General features: G+C 35.2%; 1 protein-coding gene across 3 annotated transcripts in view; it reads right to left on the bottom strand.

Moving 5' to 3' along the window:
• The window catches only part of TBC1D32 (TBC1 domain family member 32), a 188,890-nt gene that overhangs the window by 113,006 nt on the left and 57,112 nt on the right, over window positions 1–18,772 (bottom strand). For all 3 annotated transcript variants that reach the window (XM_082406091.1, XM_082406092.1, XM_082406093.1), the window contains 3 exons: window positions 17,058–17,185; window positions 6,172–6,373; window positions 5,505–5,587 (listed from right to left, as the gene is read on the bottom strand). In XM_082406091.1, coding sequence (XP_082262217.1) covers window positions 5,505–5,587; window positions 6,172–6,373; window positions 17,058–17,185 — 413 coding nt within the window. The remainder of the gene's footprint in view (window positions 1–5,504; window positions 5,588–6,171; window positions 6,374–17,057; window positions 17,186–18,772) is intronic.

Below are 18,772 nucleotides of genomic sequence, written 5' to 3'. Positions count from 1 at the left end.
ATTAATTTAAAAAAGCAAATGGGAAAACTCTCAGCCACAAAGAATTATTGAATTGAATGGTAGCTAGATAAGATATAAATGTTTGAGAAAACAGATGAGACAGAACATACTAAAAGTTTTCAAATACATCTAGTAAAATCTTCAAGAGAATAGAAGAAATATTTGAAAAATACTAAGAATTTTCTAGATTTGAAGAAAGATGCCAGTCCAGTCTATCGATCAAAAGAACATTCCAAGTACCAAGCAGGAGTTAATCAACTATATTCCAAAATAAAATAAAAATTAAAAAAAAAAAAAGTACCAAGCAGGATAAACTGGATAAACTTAAGTCACACAGAAATAGCAAACATCCCAAAAAAGAAATTAAAAGCTATGAGAGAGAAAAGATATGACCTATAAAATAAAAGTGATTATACTAACAGGTTTATCAGTTACTACTTATTCTAGAAGACAGTGTAGTAAAGCCTCAAATAATAATAAGAAAGAAATGATTGTCTATTAAACTTTGATACCCAGAAGAACTACCATTTAGAGAAGAGAGAATGTGAGCCCTCAAAAGCTGTGGACAGGGTCGGGGTGGTCTGTGTGGGCTGGAAGGAGAATAGCTACTATCAGACACAGAAAGATAAGGACAGTTTACTACCCTCAAACCTTAAGAACAATTAAAGGATAACTATATTTAGAAACTTATTAGGGAAAAAAGTGAGCCTATCAGAAAGAACGGCCTACAAGTTTCAACAAATGGCGTAAAATAATAAACATGTCAAAAAATTTAATATCTGTGTGAAGAAATAAATCAGGTGATTAAAAAATATAAAACCAAAATTCTGGATAACTATAACAAGACAGAGTCATGGAGTATTTAGAGGAGCAGCAACTGGTCAAAGTATGCTAAACTCCATAATGCTTTTCAAAACATGATATAAATACCCAATTACTTTATACTTTCTTAGAAAAATATATGGTTAAATATGTACATTGAGAATTTAGGAACAACCACTTAAAAAAAGAAAAACAGTGACTTATAAAGTCAAAACCAAGGGAAAAACAGGATAAAATTTATTGATCTAAGATAAGGCAATAAAGGGAGAAAAGCAAAGAAAATAAAATATAAATAGAAAGTACAAAATAAGAAATATAAGCCCCAAATATCAGCATTGCAAAAATGTAAAAAACTTCAACTCATCTAGTAAAAAATAGAGATTGTCAGACTGGATAAAAATTCAAAATTTACTGTTCTGAATGATAGGAAATAAAGGGATGAAAATTATACTTTGTGTTAACAGGCTGACCCAACCTCCATCTAAATTCCTTTTTCATCAACTCCCATCCAGCAAGAAGTGGCCATACAGCAAATCCAGTAAGATGTTCACAAAAAATGTTAATAAGAAGAGACTTCTTTCCTAAATAAAAGACAAAGCATCATGAAAAGAAGCCATTTGTCTCTACAACGTTTTTTCCTCTTCAAAAGCAGCTGTGAGTCTAGAGGTTAGCCATTGTGCAAACTTGAGGGCAAAAAAACCTCTCAAAAACATTAATAATGAAAAAGAAAAGGAGGCTGGGTCTCAAACCACATCAGTAACTCAATGCCTGGGTAGTATTCCATGAGACTTCTTGCTTTATGAGAAAAAAGAAAGCCTTACTGAGCTATCTGCAATCAGACACATTCTTAACTCATGTACTCTACAAATACTAACTAAAGCCAAGTATATTTACAATATTAGTAACATACAGGATAAAACTTAAGGCAAAGCATAATGAAATACTATATAATAAAAAGTGCCCAAGAAACAGTGAATTATGATCCTAATAGCATAAAATATAAGTATGTAAAACAAAACCCCAGAATTACAAAGAGAAATGGACAAATCAACTTTTATAGTGAATGATTATACATATGCAGACAAAACAAAATATTGGTGGAAATATTAAAAACTTAGAATATCTCTACTTCAAATAAAAAACATAAAATAGTCTTTTCAAGCAAGGACAGATTTTTGTTTTGATTGACCCTGTACTACAACACAAAATCTCAACCAACCTAAAAGGATACATATCATACAATCTATGTTTTCTGAAAAGAACAGAAATGAATTAGAAGTCAACAGTAAAATATAGTAGAAAAAAAAAAAAACAAAAAACTATGTTTGGAAACTTAAATGTATTCCAAATATTTCATGGATTTAAAGAGTAAAATCAAGATAGAAATTTCTCAATATTTATAAGAGCTTAATAATGAAAGTGCTACATATCAAAATGTCTTAAAGTTAGAATGGCTGATGTAGATTCCTTCTTTTAATATCCATTCTCAATCCCCTTTCACTTGCTTTCCTGTACTACTAAAGTGAGGGAAGGAGAGAAGATAGAGAGGGAAAGAGAACATTAGCAAAATCAAAAACTGGTCTTTGCATAAACTAATGCAAATAAATTGGTGGGGGGGCAGCAAAAAATACTAAGAATCAAAAAATGAGAAATAACTACAGCTAAAGAAATTTTTTTAACACCACGAGAATACTTTGTACAAATTAACACCAAAAAAGTAAATATTCAGATTAAAAAAATGTTTTTTAGAAAATATAGCAAAAGTCATTCAAGCAGAAATAAAAACCTTGAATGAACTATTAGCCATTAAAGAAATTGTTTTTAAAAAGTCTACCCCAACTCCCCCCAAGTAAAAACACAGGCAAAAAACTTACAGTTTGTATCATATAATTCTGAGAAAGTTGATATACTTTAGTTTATCGTTTCTCCTATTAACCTAGCATTTAATTCTCCCTTCAAATTATAGTGAAGACACTCAATGTTTCAAAACAGAAGGAAGATCTAAGCTACTGAATTTGTTTATCGTCCTTGGAGAACCCTCCCCCCTAGGACAATAGGCAATGATCACACTGCTTTATTAGCTTATGAGAACTCCATTTTTTGAATGGTTAGATATTATAGAGTGTATAGTATAGACACTCTCATGGCAATTAAGTTTTAGGTGTTTATTTCTTTGGGATCATAGGCTGTTTTTGCAGATCAAAGATTCCCCCATTACTTCAACCTCTAGTTTTACCAAAGGTCCCTTGGTAATTGGTTGGGGCAGGTTGGGCATCATTAGCTTTTTTGTGATTACATTCTTCTCTACCGTCACCCTAAGGATGGTCCCTAAGTAATTTGCAGTCACTGCAATCACCGATATCAAACTAGCCTCGTAGAAATTTCATCTGGGGTTGCATTTCAAAGTCTAGATTTAAGACATAACCTATGATGACTACACAGCGGCTTCTACCTTCTCTATAGTATTGTAAGCACCAATAAATGAAAGGATGGAAAGGAAATCTCCAACATACACTGTCAGAAAATAATATCAAAATGCCTTAGTCTGTCAGAGGCTCAAAAATATAGATTTTAACAACTTACTCTTCATTTTACCCTACTCAGTAAGACTAAGATCTCAGTCTTACCATCAGTGTCCTTATTTAGAAACCAGCGCCTGGTGGTAGGAGAAGTGTTATTCATTCACTAATTCAACCACGCTATCAAGCACCTGCTACATGCTGGAGACAAGCTAGTCTAGTTAACTGGCCAAAATGATTTTATGCTCAAGTTTTACCAAACTATGATGGAACAAATAATGCCCATCTCATACCAACTTTTCAATCAATGCAGAAGATACTCAACAACTCCATGAGATCATTTGATTTTGATGACAAAAATGAAAACCGTTCTATTTTATCAAAAATGATTAAACCTTTGTTTCTAAGACAGTGATATCAGATACTGAAGGAACCTCCTTTTCCTCTAGCATCAAGTTTACACATGGAGCACATTCCCCACCCAGTTTAACACTGCTTGCCTCTCTCCACCTAATCACTCACTCCTCCCCACTGAAGAAGGGACTCAGGAGATTTGTAGGATGACCTAAGCATGACTGGCTAGGCAATGCCTCTCTTCCAGTCCACCACTTCTTTGTGACCCAGCTACCTGTAGGAAGCACACAGTCTGCTTGGTTCCACTACGTAGTTAAGTTTGATCTTTGTAAGCTCTGCCTCTGGGGGTGATGGAAGCCTATCCACTGCTGATAGTGAAAGAAGGGTAAATCTGTCTAATTCTTCTGATCTTGGGAAGCCTATGTTATTCAGTGTTTTGATTTCCTTGACTTCTTTATCTCTATTAATTGGTTCACAACATAGGAGAGAAGGAGTGACATATAATTTACTAGTTCCCTCAGACTTTAACATCAGAATCTAAAAATATTACTGACAGTAAAACGTGTTAAATACATTGACTATGTTCCCTCTCACTGCTAGTCTGTTGACCACACTATCTCTTCCACCCAAAATAATGTTCTCCCCTTTTTAGACAGTTAATATCCATGTATCCATTTTAACTTAGTTTAATAACAACTTCTTCTGGAAAGATTTCCCCAAGTTAGCTCCCAAAGGACTCTGAATGACCCCTATCATAAATTTAGCATGCTATATTGCCACACTGTATTAACTTATTTGTAATTTACACTACACAATAAGTTCTCTAAGGTATATAGGTATACTCAGAACTCAGCAAAGTACTTGGTCCAATAAATGGCTGAATGAATGAGTAGAAAATGAATGCATGAATGAAAACGATAAATCATAGATTGAAGAAAACAGATGTAGAAATTACCTGAAAAATGAATTGCAGCAACATTTTTACTCACTCCCTCATGCAAAGAAAAAGATGGCAGTTGATTTAAGTTTCACAACTATATCAGAAAAAAAAAAACTATAACTGATTTTTAGAAAATTAACTATTTGTTGAACGATTACATCATTAAGGAAATGTAAAAGGCTTTGTTTGACTTTTTTTTTTTTGAGTTAAACTATGCCTACCTAAAGAAAAATGGTGACTTTTAAAACTTCTCTTAACTAAACATCACTTAAAGTTCTAATTATCTTTGTAGATTATGCCGACACTCAATTAAAAAGAGACTCCAGGAACACATCACCAGATCTTAATTTCAAAAAAATATATATATATTCCCTACTAATCTGACTCCATATCCTACTGATATATGTGAAAACAACATGGAAACATCTAAATTAAAAAATTACTATAAATACTGATTTAAATAATTCTCCAATGCCAAAATCTAACTAAAATGTACCCCACACATTTTGGAAAGTTATAGTTTAAATGTAAATGGACTTCACTGGCATTTGAAAACATTCTACTTCTACTGAATTTCCAATTTTAGTATTTGGTAATTCTCCAAGTTTTCTGGAAACACTACAACATGTCACATTTCCTAACCCAAAATGTAAATACAGATTGAAGTATAATAAATATTGCTATTTTTTCTTCTTTTAAAAGGTACAAGTATATATGATGGCTAAAGTTCCTCCTAGGTGTACTTTTCCTTGATCCTATATATTATATATATACATCTAGCTTCCTATAAAATGTTTTTGCCACAGTATTCTATTACATTTCTCATTTTGAAATTATTTCAGCAAATGTGAAAAAACAGATTTACTTACATGTTCTGGGATTCCTGGCTTATCGAAGAAACAGAATCAGAACCCTGTACTGGAGTAGGAATTCTTTCTGATAGCAAACTTGTCTAAAATATAACAAATTTACATTTTTTTTTTTTACTGATAGTGTTATTCATAAGCTCTCATGCAACATTTTTATATTTGACTCAATGTAATTAAAAATTAAATTATCTGCAAATTTTAAGTTATTTGATTCTTAAATATAATGTAAAGTATTTCATAAATGAAGCATATAAATGGGGTGGGGGAAGATACTGACATATACTATATGTCAAATATACTATATTTGACTGTTGCTACATTATGATCTCCAGTGTATGCACTAAAAACCCAGCTATCTGTAAAAATTGCTCAGAAATAACTTCCAAAGGGTCAGTCTATGCAGAGACAATTTATTCAAGGCTCTCCTTTCAGAAGAAAAGACTTTGTAGTGCCCAGTTAGATCATAGAGCTTTGTGCTATGGGGAGAGGATGTACTGAAGTCATCTTGTGCCAAGTAAGAAAGCATTATGTCCCCTGGACTACTGTGGTGCTAAAGAAGTCACATTTGTTCCAGTAAAATATTTTAACTGTAGTATGATATTACAATAGTAACCATATTTGAAATAAAGATTTGAAGAGAAGAAAAAAGAAGTTTGAAAATACTTACCTTCTTCCATGCCTTTGCTATAGATTCATGCAAACTATAAGGAATTAAAACCTGCAAGCCTTCACATGTACCATATATTTGACGACACACAGAAGTAAAAGCTCCTTTAACCGCAGGAAACATTTCCGATCCAGAAAAAATAGAAATATCTTCATCAAGAACTTTTTTCGAAAACTGGGCAATTATATGAGCACCTGTAGGACTAAAAGATGATACTTAAAGCAATATACTTCAAGTGACCTAATCTGACTGAACTGCTTTTCTCTGCATGGGTATATCACTAACTTGACTGTTTGGTAGTTAAGTTCACTTATTTCCATTTGTTTGAATTTTTTTTTAATTCTACTTTTTAACTTTAACATTTAGTATATGAAACAGATACATGATTCCTAAGTTAAACCTAGGCACAATCAAGGAATAATCCCAGATGTCTCATATCTATACCTCCCGATCCATATACTTCTTCCCTTCCTCTAAAACTATTACTTTTCAGCTTATTCTTTTATCATTCCCTTTTGAAAAAGCAAATATAATTGTATTTATTCATATTCCCTTCTACTATACAAAAGGTAGCATTCTATAAACATTCTTCTGTTTTGTTTTTTACTTTATATATTCTGATGATAATTCTATAGCAGTACATAAAAAATTCCTCATCCCCTTTTTACAGCTGCTAAGTACTCCTTTGTATAAACATAATTTAATCAACTAGCCTATTGTTGTTGGACATCTGAGATGTATCCAGTTTTTCACTAATAAAGTTAGAAACTCTTGACCACTGCACAATGAGGATTCAGAAGAAGTTCTAACGTTTTATGCTTTATCTGTTTAACTTCAATGTGAGGGAGATGCTTTAAAAAAAGAAAACAACAAATCTAGAAATCATAAGGATAATGATTGGGAAAAACGACTACATACAATTAAAGGATGTCAACATAGCAGAAAAAAACTTAGAGAAGTGATGGACAATAAAAAGAAACCTTAGAACTCATGACAAAGGGTTAGTCTTCATAATTTTAAAAGAATTGTTATATATGGATAAGAAAAAGACTTCCAGGTTAACTATGTCAGACTGAACACATACATTCACATCTGCTCCCTCCTGAAATATTAAAATACAAAAGTAAACAAAATTTTCAGAAGGCTCATGCAGCCATCAAGGAGAAGGAGGAAAAAAAAGGATATGATAGTAACAAAGTTTGGAACCTAGAATAAAAGAGTAATTCAGAGCCTAGAAAAACTGAATGATCAGCCACAGTGTAGAAAATGGAATCAACATGATTTCATAGAACCTCTCAAAAAACTCAAATTGGTGGCACCAAAAATCTCTATAATTGGGGGTACAAGTGGGACTTAAAATAGAGATGCCTGAAACTCAGTTTAAGAAGGAATTTGACCTCCAGATTCTTTTCACATTCCATGTAGTCAACCCTGTACCTCTTGGAAGTTAGGCAGAGATTAAAACTGATAGCAAGCAGCACAGGATTTAATCAAGTTTTATATACTAAAGCTTGAGACCCATCACCTTTTCCATTCAGTGGTCTTCTCTCACTAGGCTTATACTCTCTTCAGGCAGCTAACTGTAAGAGCCTCTTTATGGACTCTGACCAGAACAAAGACAAGACTAAAGATACTTACATTAGAGGTTCCTCAAACAATACCATGGCAAGGTTCCCCTTCAGCAAAGGCCACAAGTGACAAGTCCCACTTTCCTGTATGAGTTTCAAGCAGCTTTTTACTAACTTTAATATATTTGAAGAAATCTAATTTAAAAAGTCAGAGATCAAGATAACAAATGCAAAAGTCTATCTGAACAGAAAAATAAAATGACAAATGAAAACTTCATTACCTTCACAGAGGTAAGAAGAACTTACACTCATGAAACAAGAATAGGATGCTAGTGAGAACACTCTTGGACATAAAATCATAGCAATATTTTTTTTGATCCATCTCCTAAAGGAAATAAAAGCAAAAATAAACAAGTGGGACCTAATTAAACTTAACAGCTTTTTGCACAGCAAAGGAAACCATCAATAAAATGAAAGACAGCTTACTGAATGGGAGAAGATATTTGTAAATGATATGACCAATAAGGGGTTAATATCCAACATATATAAACAGCCTATACAACTCAACATCCAAAAAAACCAAACCCAGATTAAAAAATGGGCAGAAGAACCGAATAGACATATTTTCCAAAGAAAAAATGCAGATGGCCAATAGGCACATGAAAAGATGTTCAACACTGCTAATCAACAGGGAAATGCAAATCAAAACCACAATGAGATTTCACCTCACACCTGTTAGAATGGCTATCATCAGAAAGAACACAAATAACAAATGTTAGGATATAGAGGCGAGGATGTAGAGAAAAGGGAACACTCGTACACTGCTGGTGGGAAACGTAAATTGGTGCAACCACTGTGGAAAACCATATAGAGTTTCTCAAAAAAATTAAAAATAAAACTACTATATAACCCAGCAATTCCACTCCTGAGTATATATCCAAAAGAAACAAAAACACTAATTCGAAAAGATATATGTACCCCAGTGTTCATAGCAGCATTATTTACAATGGAAGCAACCTAAGTGTCCATCAACAGATGAATGGATAAAGAAGATGTGGTGTGTGTGTGTATATATATACACACACACACACATATATAAACACACACACACACACAAACAGTGGAATACTACTCAGTCATAAAAACAAATGAATTTTTTGCCATTTGCAGCAATATCAATGGACTTGGAGGGCATTAGCCTAAGTGAAATAAGTCAGACAGAGAGACAAATACTGTACGATATCACTTATATGTGGATTCTAAAAAACACAACAAACTAGTGAATATAACAAAAAAGAAGCAGACTCACAGATAAGAGAACTAGTGGTTACCAGTGGGGAGGGGGAGGGGCAATACAGGGGTGGAAGAGTGGGAGGTACAAACTACTGGGTGTAAGATAGGCTCAAGGATGTATTGTACAACATGGGGAATACAGCCAAGATTTTGTAATAACTGTAAATGTAAAGTAACCTTTAAAATTTGCATAAAATAAAAAACAAATTAAAATAATAGGGTGGTAGAGTAAGAATGTACTCTTAAAAAAGAACTAGAAATAAAAATTTCAGAAGTGCTTGAAAATAAAGTAAGCTGAGGCAATTTCCTAGAAAGTGAAAAAAAAAAAAAAAAAAAAAAGGCATAGAACAGATAGGGAAGTCTAAATCCCAATGAGAGTTTAAGAGAAAACGGAAGATCACTGCCCCAACTTTTGGCCCCCAGCAACCACAAATTCACTTTGTTGCTATGAATTTGTCTATTTTGGACATTTCATATGAAAAAAGTCATATTATGTAAAAACAAAGAGACAAAAAAGAAATGAAATCCAACTATTTTTCTTAAATTGAAAGACATAAATCTTCAGATTAAAAAAGTCCATCAAATAGGTTAAGAACAGAACTTCATCAGGAAACATCATAAAATTTCAGAATACTACCAGGCAATAGAAGACTGAAAAGCTTCCAGAAAGAGGTGGGGAAAAAGCCATCCTGTAGTGATGATAAAGGTCGCTACAAGGATAAAAGCTATGCACCAGACCAAGCCAGGAACTAGTCTGAATAAAGTAGATCAGAAGGCTAAAAAAGTCTTTGATAAAAATTGATAGAATTTGTCTAGCATTTGAATATACTGAGAGAAGATATAATTAGTTAGGAAAGTTAAGTACACTGAAAATTAATGCCAACAAAAGAAATAAAACTAACTCCAAAGAAAATAAGTTGTGAAAGTAATGATATGGCTGGGTTGTGAAGGTTGCTCATGGTAAGGTAGATACAGTATGATTCCAACCAAGACTACTGGCTCAACTATATTGCACTGATAGAGGGAAGGGAGAGACTAGATGTGTACATGCAGGTGGGCTGGGGGAGATAAGGAGAGAGAGATATAAATCATTGTAATAAGTCAATGAATAATACCTTAAACTAAAATCTAAAAGTATTATAAGCACATTATTTAATGATCTAGATGTAAGCTCTAAAGGAAACATCTAAAGCAGCCAAAAGTAGCTGCTGCTGGAGAACAAGGAAGGAACTTTTTATAATAAGCCTTGCATGTTCACTGTGTGCATAAGTAATTTAGAGTCGGTGAAAAAAAAATCAAACCAAAAAAGTGGGCTGAAGCTATGGAAAGGAATCATTCCTATACACCAACAAAGAAAGTAAGACAAATTAAGGAAACAATACCATTCACCACTGCAACAAAAAGAATAAAATACCTAGGAATAAACCTACCTAAGGAGGCAAAAGACCTGCATGCAGAAAACTATAAGATACTGATGAAAGATATCAAAGATGAAACAAATAGATGGAGAGATATACAATGTTCTTGGGTTGGAAGAATCAATATTGTGAAAATGACTATACTACCCATAGCAATCTACAGATTCAGTGCACTCCCTATCAAGTTACCAACGGCATTCTTCACAGAACTAGAACAAAAAATTTTACAATTTGTATGGAAACACAAAAGACCTCGAATAGCAAAAGCAATCTTGAGAAAAAAAAAAAAAAGGAGCTGTAGGAATCAGGCTCCCTGACTTCAGACTCTACTACAAAGCTACAGTAATCGAGACAATATGGTACTGACACAAAAACAGAAATATAGATCAATGGAACAGGATAGAAAGCCCAGAGATAAAAACCACACACCAATGGTCACCTAATCTATGACAAAGAAGGCCAGAATATACAATGGAGAAAAGACAGCCTCTTCGATAATTGGTGCTGGGAAAACTGGACAGCTACATGTAAAAGAATGAAATTAGAACACTTCCTAACACCATACACAAAAATAAACTCAAAATGGATTAAAGACCTAAATGTAAGGCCAGACACTATAAAACTCTTAGAGGAAAACATAGGCAGAACACTCCTTGACATAAATCACAGCAAGAACTTTTTTGACCTACTTCCTAGAGTAACAGAAATAAAAACAAAAATAAACAAATGGGACTTAAAAGCTTTTGCACAGCAAAGGAAACCATAAACAAGATGAAAAGACAACCCTCAGAATGGGAGAAAATATTTGCAAACGAAGCAATGGACAAAGGATTAATCTCCCAAATATACAAACAGCTCATGCAGCTCAATATCAAAAAAACAAACAACCCAATCCAAAAATGGGCAGAAGACCTAAATAGACATTTTTCCAAAGAAGACATACAGGTGGCCAAACACATGAAAAAAATGCTCAACTGAGATAATTGCTCATGAGAACCCAGTAAAATAAGAATACAGTTGTAAAAAAGGGAAAATTCCTGAACAATGGCAAGAATGGGAAGAGAAAGAGGTTTTAAAGACTTCTGGGAGAAGGCAGACAGGGAGGGCGCAGCTCCAGATTACAGAGGCAGAGAAACCCACAGTATAAAAACCCTGCCTGGAATGCAGAAGAGGAGAGCCCATGATGGAGCTCTGAGCTCAGAGTCAGCAAATGCAGTGGGGCCCAAAGCGGGGAGGAGTCTGATCTGCCCCTGCCCCACACTCACCTCAGGAGCATGAGCAGCTTTTATACCAGGGCAAAATTCTGAACAAATGTTTAGGGAAAGTGAAGGCTTCTCCAGAGAGAGAAGTGAGCTCCTAAAATAAAAGTCTTCTTTATTCTGGCATCTGAAATGTCCTCAATATAACAGAAAACTCCCAGCAATGCCCTTATTCTCTCAGAGAAAATTTGCCAATCAACTCACCACACTGGTCTACACAGAGCTGCTGATCAAAGTCCTGTTCAGGAAAGGTCTAGCTGGAAACTCTCCAACTTATAAAAAATAAGTGGCAGAGCCCTTGTCTACATCCATTTTGTCTTAAAGAACCAATAACATGAAAAGCTGAACCCAAAGAAGAGAACTCAAGCAATAGAAAAGAACAGCTAACTACTGGGCTGAGAGTGATTTGGGAAGAATATCACAGCAAATAAGCAAGAATAGAAGATCAGGAAAACAGATTACTCATGGCAGATTAAACCACATGCTTATCTCAGCACCCTCCCCCCGAGTCCCAGAAAAACAGGGACCAAGAAATAAAGAGATATAAACCCACAATGGAAAAGAGAAGAAAGAACAATAGCCAAAAGATGTCAGCAGTGACTTTGAGGTGGTAAAGCAGCAGTGAGACATGTGGTAACTGAGGAGCAGCCCAGGAAGAAGCAGACCTGCAGAACCAAGCAGAAGCAAGGCACAGCCCAAGCCCAGAGGTCTCAGGCACCAAGAACAGCCCAGGGCAGGATGCAGGCGGGGCTGAACACAGGAGTAGTAGTCTAAGGTCTCCCAACCCATAGCCCCTATTCCCCATCCTGCCGAAAGACTAGAGGTTTATTCTCTAGAGTGGTGAATACCATAGCCATTAACCACATTTAATTTTTTAAATTTAAAAGCAAATAAAAGTTACAACTCAGTTCTGTCACACTAGCCATATATTAAGTGTTCAACAGCCATAAGTGTCTAGTGGTAACCTTACTAGACAGTTCAGATCTAGAACATTCCATCATCACATAAAGCTCTACTGGACAGAGCTGCTCTGGAGAAGGTAAGCCTAAGAGGCTCAGAGCGGGAAGCCAGGCATAGCTGAGGACAGCCATGAGGTGACCAACTAGACAGGGAGTTCGAGAGGGGCTGAAGTCAGCATTCTGGACCAGAAGGGCCCATCCCCAACTAAACTACAGGATCTGGGAAGCCAGGCATGGAAAACCTGGCCCATTTGACAAGCTTAAAAAATATCAAACCAAGTATTCTTAGAAAGTAAAAGTCACTATCAAAATAAATCCAAGAACATCTTCTACGTAACAAAAAAGATCAAAAAGGCAGGACTATGAGGGAAAAGCTAAGGGACCCAGAGGATCACACCTGGAAATTCAACATCCAATTCACAGGAGCACCAAAAAGAGAAAACAGAAGCAGAGAAAGTGATCAAACTCACAACAGAAGCAAAGTCCCCTGTGCCAAAGAATGAAAGTCCTCTCCCTAAAATTGTCCAGCTAATGCCTGAGAAAAGGAAAAAAGGCCCAGAGTAAGTCATACCCTCAAGAAACATCAGGCCCTGGAAAGTTTCAGAGGTAATAAAGGCTCCTGGGGACTTCCCCGGTGGCGCAGTGGTTAAGAATCCACCTGCCAATGCAGGGGCCACGGGTTCAAGCCCTGGGCCTGTCAATGCAGGGGACACTGGTTCGAGCCCTGGTCCGGGAAGATCCCACATGCTGCGGAGCAAGTAAGCCTGTGCACCACAACTACTGAGACTGCACTCTAGAGCCCACGAGCCACAACTACTGAAGCCTGTTCGCCTAGAAGCCTGTGCTCCGCAAAAAGACAAGCTATTGCAATGAGAAGCCCATGCACTGCAACGAAGAGTAGCCCCCACTCGCCACAACTAGAGAAAGCCCAGGCAGCAATGAAGACCCAATGCAGCCAAAAATAAATAAATAAAGTTCACCGCTTTACTCCTTTGTAGTGGATACTATAAAAAATTTTTTTAAAAAAAGGCTCCTGAAAAAGAAACTCAGACATGGAACTTGGCAATAGTGGATGCAGGAAGGCAATGTAACAATGTTTCCAGTCTCCCCACCTAGCCAAGTTATCAACCAACTATGAAAATGTATTTATTCTGTTCAAAGGTAGGAGTTCAGAAAGCTTACCTGCTACAAAACTTGTTAAGTACTTGAAGAAAACACCACACAAGGCACAAGCCCACTTTTTATAAGGCACATGTGCGTACACTAAAAGCTAACTAACCCTTAGTGCCTCACATGTAGTAACTGGCGTAAAGTTTTGACAGCCCTGTGAGTCAGGTAGTGCTGATTATCCCTAATTCACAGGTGAGGAATGACTGAGCAGTGGAGCTAGGATGTGAACCCAAGTGGTCTGAACCAGGGCACATGCGACTAAGCCTCACTCAGTGCTGCCTCTCAATTTAGTTACTAATGCTCCGTTCCTCCTTCCTAAGTTCACTGTCAGGAGTATGTGTTACTTTTGTATAGCAGAAAAAAGAAATTTTTCATTAGTGCAAAATAGGTCAGAAATAAAACAATTAAGAAACAAAAAGAAAAAAACTACTTCTCTTATACTAAATCAAAGTTATGGAAATCCAAGCCTCAAAGTCTCCATCTATATAATGAAGATGACCACAGAGGCCCCCTCCTTAGCCACCGTGAGGATTAAACAGTGACCCATGAAAAGACCTTGGTCCTGTGTGACTATTATCAGAAAGACAGTATGTTCCCAGATGTAAACAGATTAAAACACACGATGGAAAAAAAAATAACAGATGGCAGAAAAAGTGCAGAACACACAAAAAAAGGGAAGAATAAAGGCAAAACAGAAGACAGTAACAAATATGGTAGATATTAATCCAATCATATCAAATAACTCTAAATGACAAGAATCAATTAAAAGAAAGACTGTCAGACTAGATAAAAAAACAAGACTCAGTTATGTGGTATCTATAGAAGCCCATTTTAAATATAATGACAAAGACAGATTAAAAGTAAAGGGATTGAAGAAAGACATATACCGACAATCAAGAGAAAGCTGGAGTAGCTATATTAATTTCAGACTTCACAGCAAGGAAAATTACACAAAGGGCACATTACATAATAAAGGGGGTCAATTTTCCAAAAAGACATAACGATCCTTAATGTGTATGCACCCAATAGTGTCAAAATACATGAAGCAGAAACTAACAGAAATGCAAGAAGAAAATGATGAATTCACTGATATAGTCTGAAATTTCAACACCCCTCTGTCAGTAATTGACAGATTCAGCATGAAGCTAGTAAGGACATAGCTGAACTGACCACCACCAACTACCAACAGTATATAACTGGTATGTATAGAATACTTCAATAGCAGAATATACATTTTTCTCAAGCTCACATAAGACATAACATTCACTAAGAGACCACATTCTGGGTCATAAAACACATTTTAACAAATTAAAAATATAAATCATACAAAATATACTCTCAGACCCATAAATAACTCATAGGTCAAAGAAGTCTACAGAGATGTTTAAAAATATTTTGAACTAATGAAAATGAAAATACAACTCAATTGTCGGATGCAGCAAAATCAGTGCTTAGAGGGAAATTTATATCATTGAACGCACATATTAGAAAGAAAACCTAAAATTCAATAATCTAAGCTTTCACCATGGAAAATGAAACTAAATCCAAAAGGAAGCAGAAAATAAAAACTAGAACAGAAATCAAATTAAAAACAGGAAATGAACAGAGGGGGAAAAAGCTAGTCTTTTAAAAAGATCAGTAAAATTGAAAAGCCTCTAGCCAGGTTAGAGGGGAAAAAAAAAAGTAGAAGCAAATTAACATCAGAATTAAGAGGGGCTGTCTCTACTAATCCCATAGACTTTAAAAGGGTAATAAAGGAATACTGTAAAAACAAATTAAAAAAAAGTCTATGCCCACAAATTTAAAACTTAGATAAGTGGACCAATTCCTTGAAAGACACAACCTGCCAAAACTCTAACAATCTGAACAAACCCATTTCTATTAAAGAAATAGAATAAATAATAATCTTCCTAAACAGAAAACACCACACCCAAATAGGTACACTGGTGAATTCTATCAAACATTTAAGAAATTATGCCAAATCTCTTCCAGAAGATAGACAAAGAACACTTCCTAACTTATGAGACCAGCATTTTACAGTAAGGCCAAAGATCACAAAAACTACAGACCAATCTCTCTCACAAACACAGACAAAAATCCTCTACTAATATTAGCAAATCAAATTTTTTTTTTAATTAATTAATTAATTTATTTATGGCTGTGTTGGGTCTTCATTTCTGTGCGAGGGCTTTCTCTAGTTGCGGCAAGCGGGGTCCACTCTTCATCGCGGTGCGCAGGCCTCTCACCATCGCGGCCTCTCTTGTTGCGGAGCACAGGCTCCAGACGCGCAGGCTCAGTAGTTGTGGCTCACGGGCCCAATTGCTCCGTGGCATGTGGGATCTTCCCAGACCAGGGCTCGAACCCATGTCCCCTGCATTGGCAGGCAGATTCTCAACCACTGCGCCACCAGGGAAGCCCAGCAAATCAAATTTAACAATGTATAAAAACAATTATTCTAGGTATGCAAAGCTGGTTCAATATTCAAAAAGTTAATTAATGTAATCTACCACTTCAACAGGATAAAAGAACACTCACTGTGGTGTTATTTATGAAGGCAAAATCCTAAACACAACTTGATATCCAATAATTGGAGAGATAAATAAATAAATTATGGTAAAGCATACAAAAAAGTATCATAGAGCTATTAAAAATGTTTCATTCACCTAGGAAGATGCTTTGGTTACACACAAAAAAACTGCAGAGTAATGTATACACCATTTTTGAAATGAGAAAGAATTCTATAAATATGAACATATATACTTGATGCATCATTATAGGTGCAGAGAAAGTCTGGAAGCATAACCAAAATGTTACCATTGGCTAAGCCAGGAGATAGAACTGAGTAGGGGTTAGAGAAGGAAGATGTGGAAGTAGTCAGCATTTCCATTGTGTGGTTTAACTTGAAATCAATCTTGTGTGGCTTTAGAAGTTGGAAGAGTACAGTCCAAGGAAGCAAAAAAGATCCCATGTAGTGTGAACCCTCCTATTCTTATTTTGAAGTTGCATACATCAAGACCTACTGTGCCTGTATAATCCATAATCCTGCTTACTCCTGCAACTTTCTGATGATCTAATATGTTAGCAGTTGATCAGGAAACTTAACTATATCTAGAATAGTTATCCCGATTTTCATTAATATATGACAAAATTTTTGGAAACTTTAAATCACGTATGAGAAAATATGCTAAAAAATTCCACAAACTCAAAACAGAAACATACCTTTTTTCTTCAGAAGAGCTCATATTTTCTCCATAAAGTAGTAGAATAAGTCCTTCTTCTACAGAAGCAATTCTTGCCAAAATATCAGCTACATGAATTAAAGCTGTTTCAGAGCAATTTGGAGCAGCCTGCACATTAAAGATATCATATAATTTTAAGACACGCTAACATATCACAGACTAACATTCAAGGGTGGTCATGTAGTCTAATAAAGTTATATTACCACAACAAAAAAGTTGATTGTTTGGCTGTGAAGTAATGTCTGAATTAAATGTGTCATTAGATTATATTCTCGTACCAGCACAGATGGTAAGGCAAATACATACACACTTTTTACCCAAACCAATTATTGATTATTAAGACAGTTGAAAGAATTGCTGCTATTACAGTTTTATAAGTATATAATTCTAGCTGACAAATGCAGTAGCTCTTCTTCTTTGCCCTTTACTTCTCACTCACTGGGTTCCTGTATATCTAATCTAATTTTATTATACATGGTATCTAATATACTACCATCTTTTCTAAAGGATACCATCCCTTCCTACACCTGGTTGTTGGGTCATGAGTTGTAGGTGTGACTAAGGACAGCCAATTCATGGGCTGGCCAATAGCCAATGATGTCATCTAATGAGAAAACATAGGTTGGACCAATTATATTTCCCCACGTTTGATTCTTAAAAGTACTAAAACTAGCTTTACCAGTATATACTGGTAAAGAAAGATGCCAAAAGAAAACAGAAAGTTAAAGATAGATGTATGAAGCAAAGAAGCAAACAATAGCTATGGCTCAAGATTCAGGAGTACATATCTCAGCTCTGGTATATGGTTTATGTTTCACAATTTACTTTATGGCATTCTATAATATTCAGTTGTGTATTATGCTCTATTTGTTTCTTCTCTGCTCATCTTGTTTCCCTGAGGTTGACTAAGGTCAAAATACTTTCATTATATCTACTTACTTTCCTAGAATTCTATACTTTGTACTACATTCACATAAATGCATAATGTTTTCTAAATGAGCAATAAATAATGAATACTTGAATGGGTGAGCAGCTGCTCAGCCCATTGAGAGGTGGGCAAAGGGAGACGAAACTAATAAAAACACTACAAAACACGGACATGGAAAGGCGAAAACCTGTAGCCTACTGATAAAGCTTTAAGTCATTCCCCAGAAATTTAAGTCATAAAAAGTGGAGAGATATATTAGACTGCACTAGTGGTAGTGGTACCAACTCTTCCACCTGTTAAATGTCTGACCTTAAGCAATTTGCTTCTTTCAGCCTCAGCTGTGAAGGTTAAATTATATAATGTAAGGAAATATACTGTACAACCTGTAAAGAGACATATACGTATGTTCAGAACTGGGATAATTATAAGTTTTTCTAAAGTAGTACTTGTTCTTCATGTAAAACAAAGCTGGCTCTTCAAGAAAATATTTCCAAAGGCTATACAGTTGCCATTAAAACAAACAACAAAACATTCACAAGACTTATTAGATTTGCAAAACAAATAGCTTAATAACTTTAGTCCTTACAATCTAAGCCTGACCAAAAAAAGTTTAAGATGTTATATGTACTTTTCCCCCCACATTGTCATAACTAAAATCAACTGATTGCATAAACTAAGATTTAAAATACATTTATAGGGAAAATGGTATAATACTTCAGATTTATCAAATTTAGAAGTCCCATTGAATATTCAGTAATATCCAATTA

The sequence above is a fragment of the Balaenoptera borealis genome (genome assembly GCF_965194805.1).
Source record: "Balaenoptera borealis genome assembly, chromosome: 9".
Lineage (NCBI taxonomy): Eukaryota > Metazoa > Chordata > Mammalia > Artiodactyla > Balaenopteridae > Balaenoptera > Balaenoptera borealis.
The sequence above is the reverse complement of the archived record's forward strand: the minus strand, read 5'-3'. Positions and strand labels throughout refer to the sequence as shown.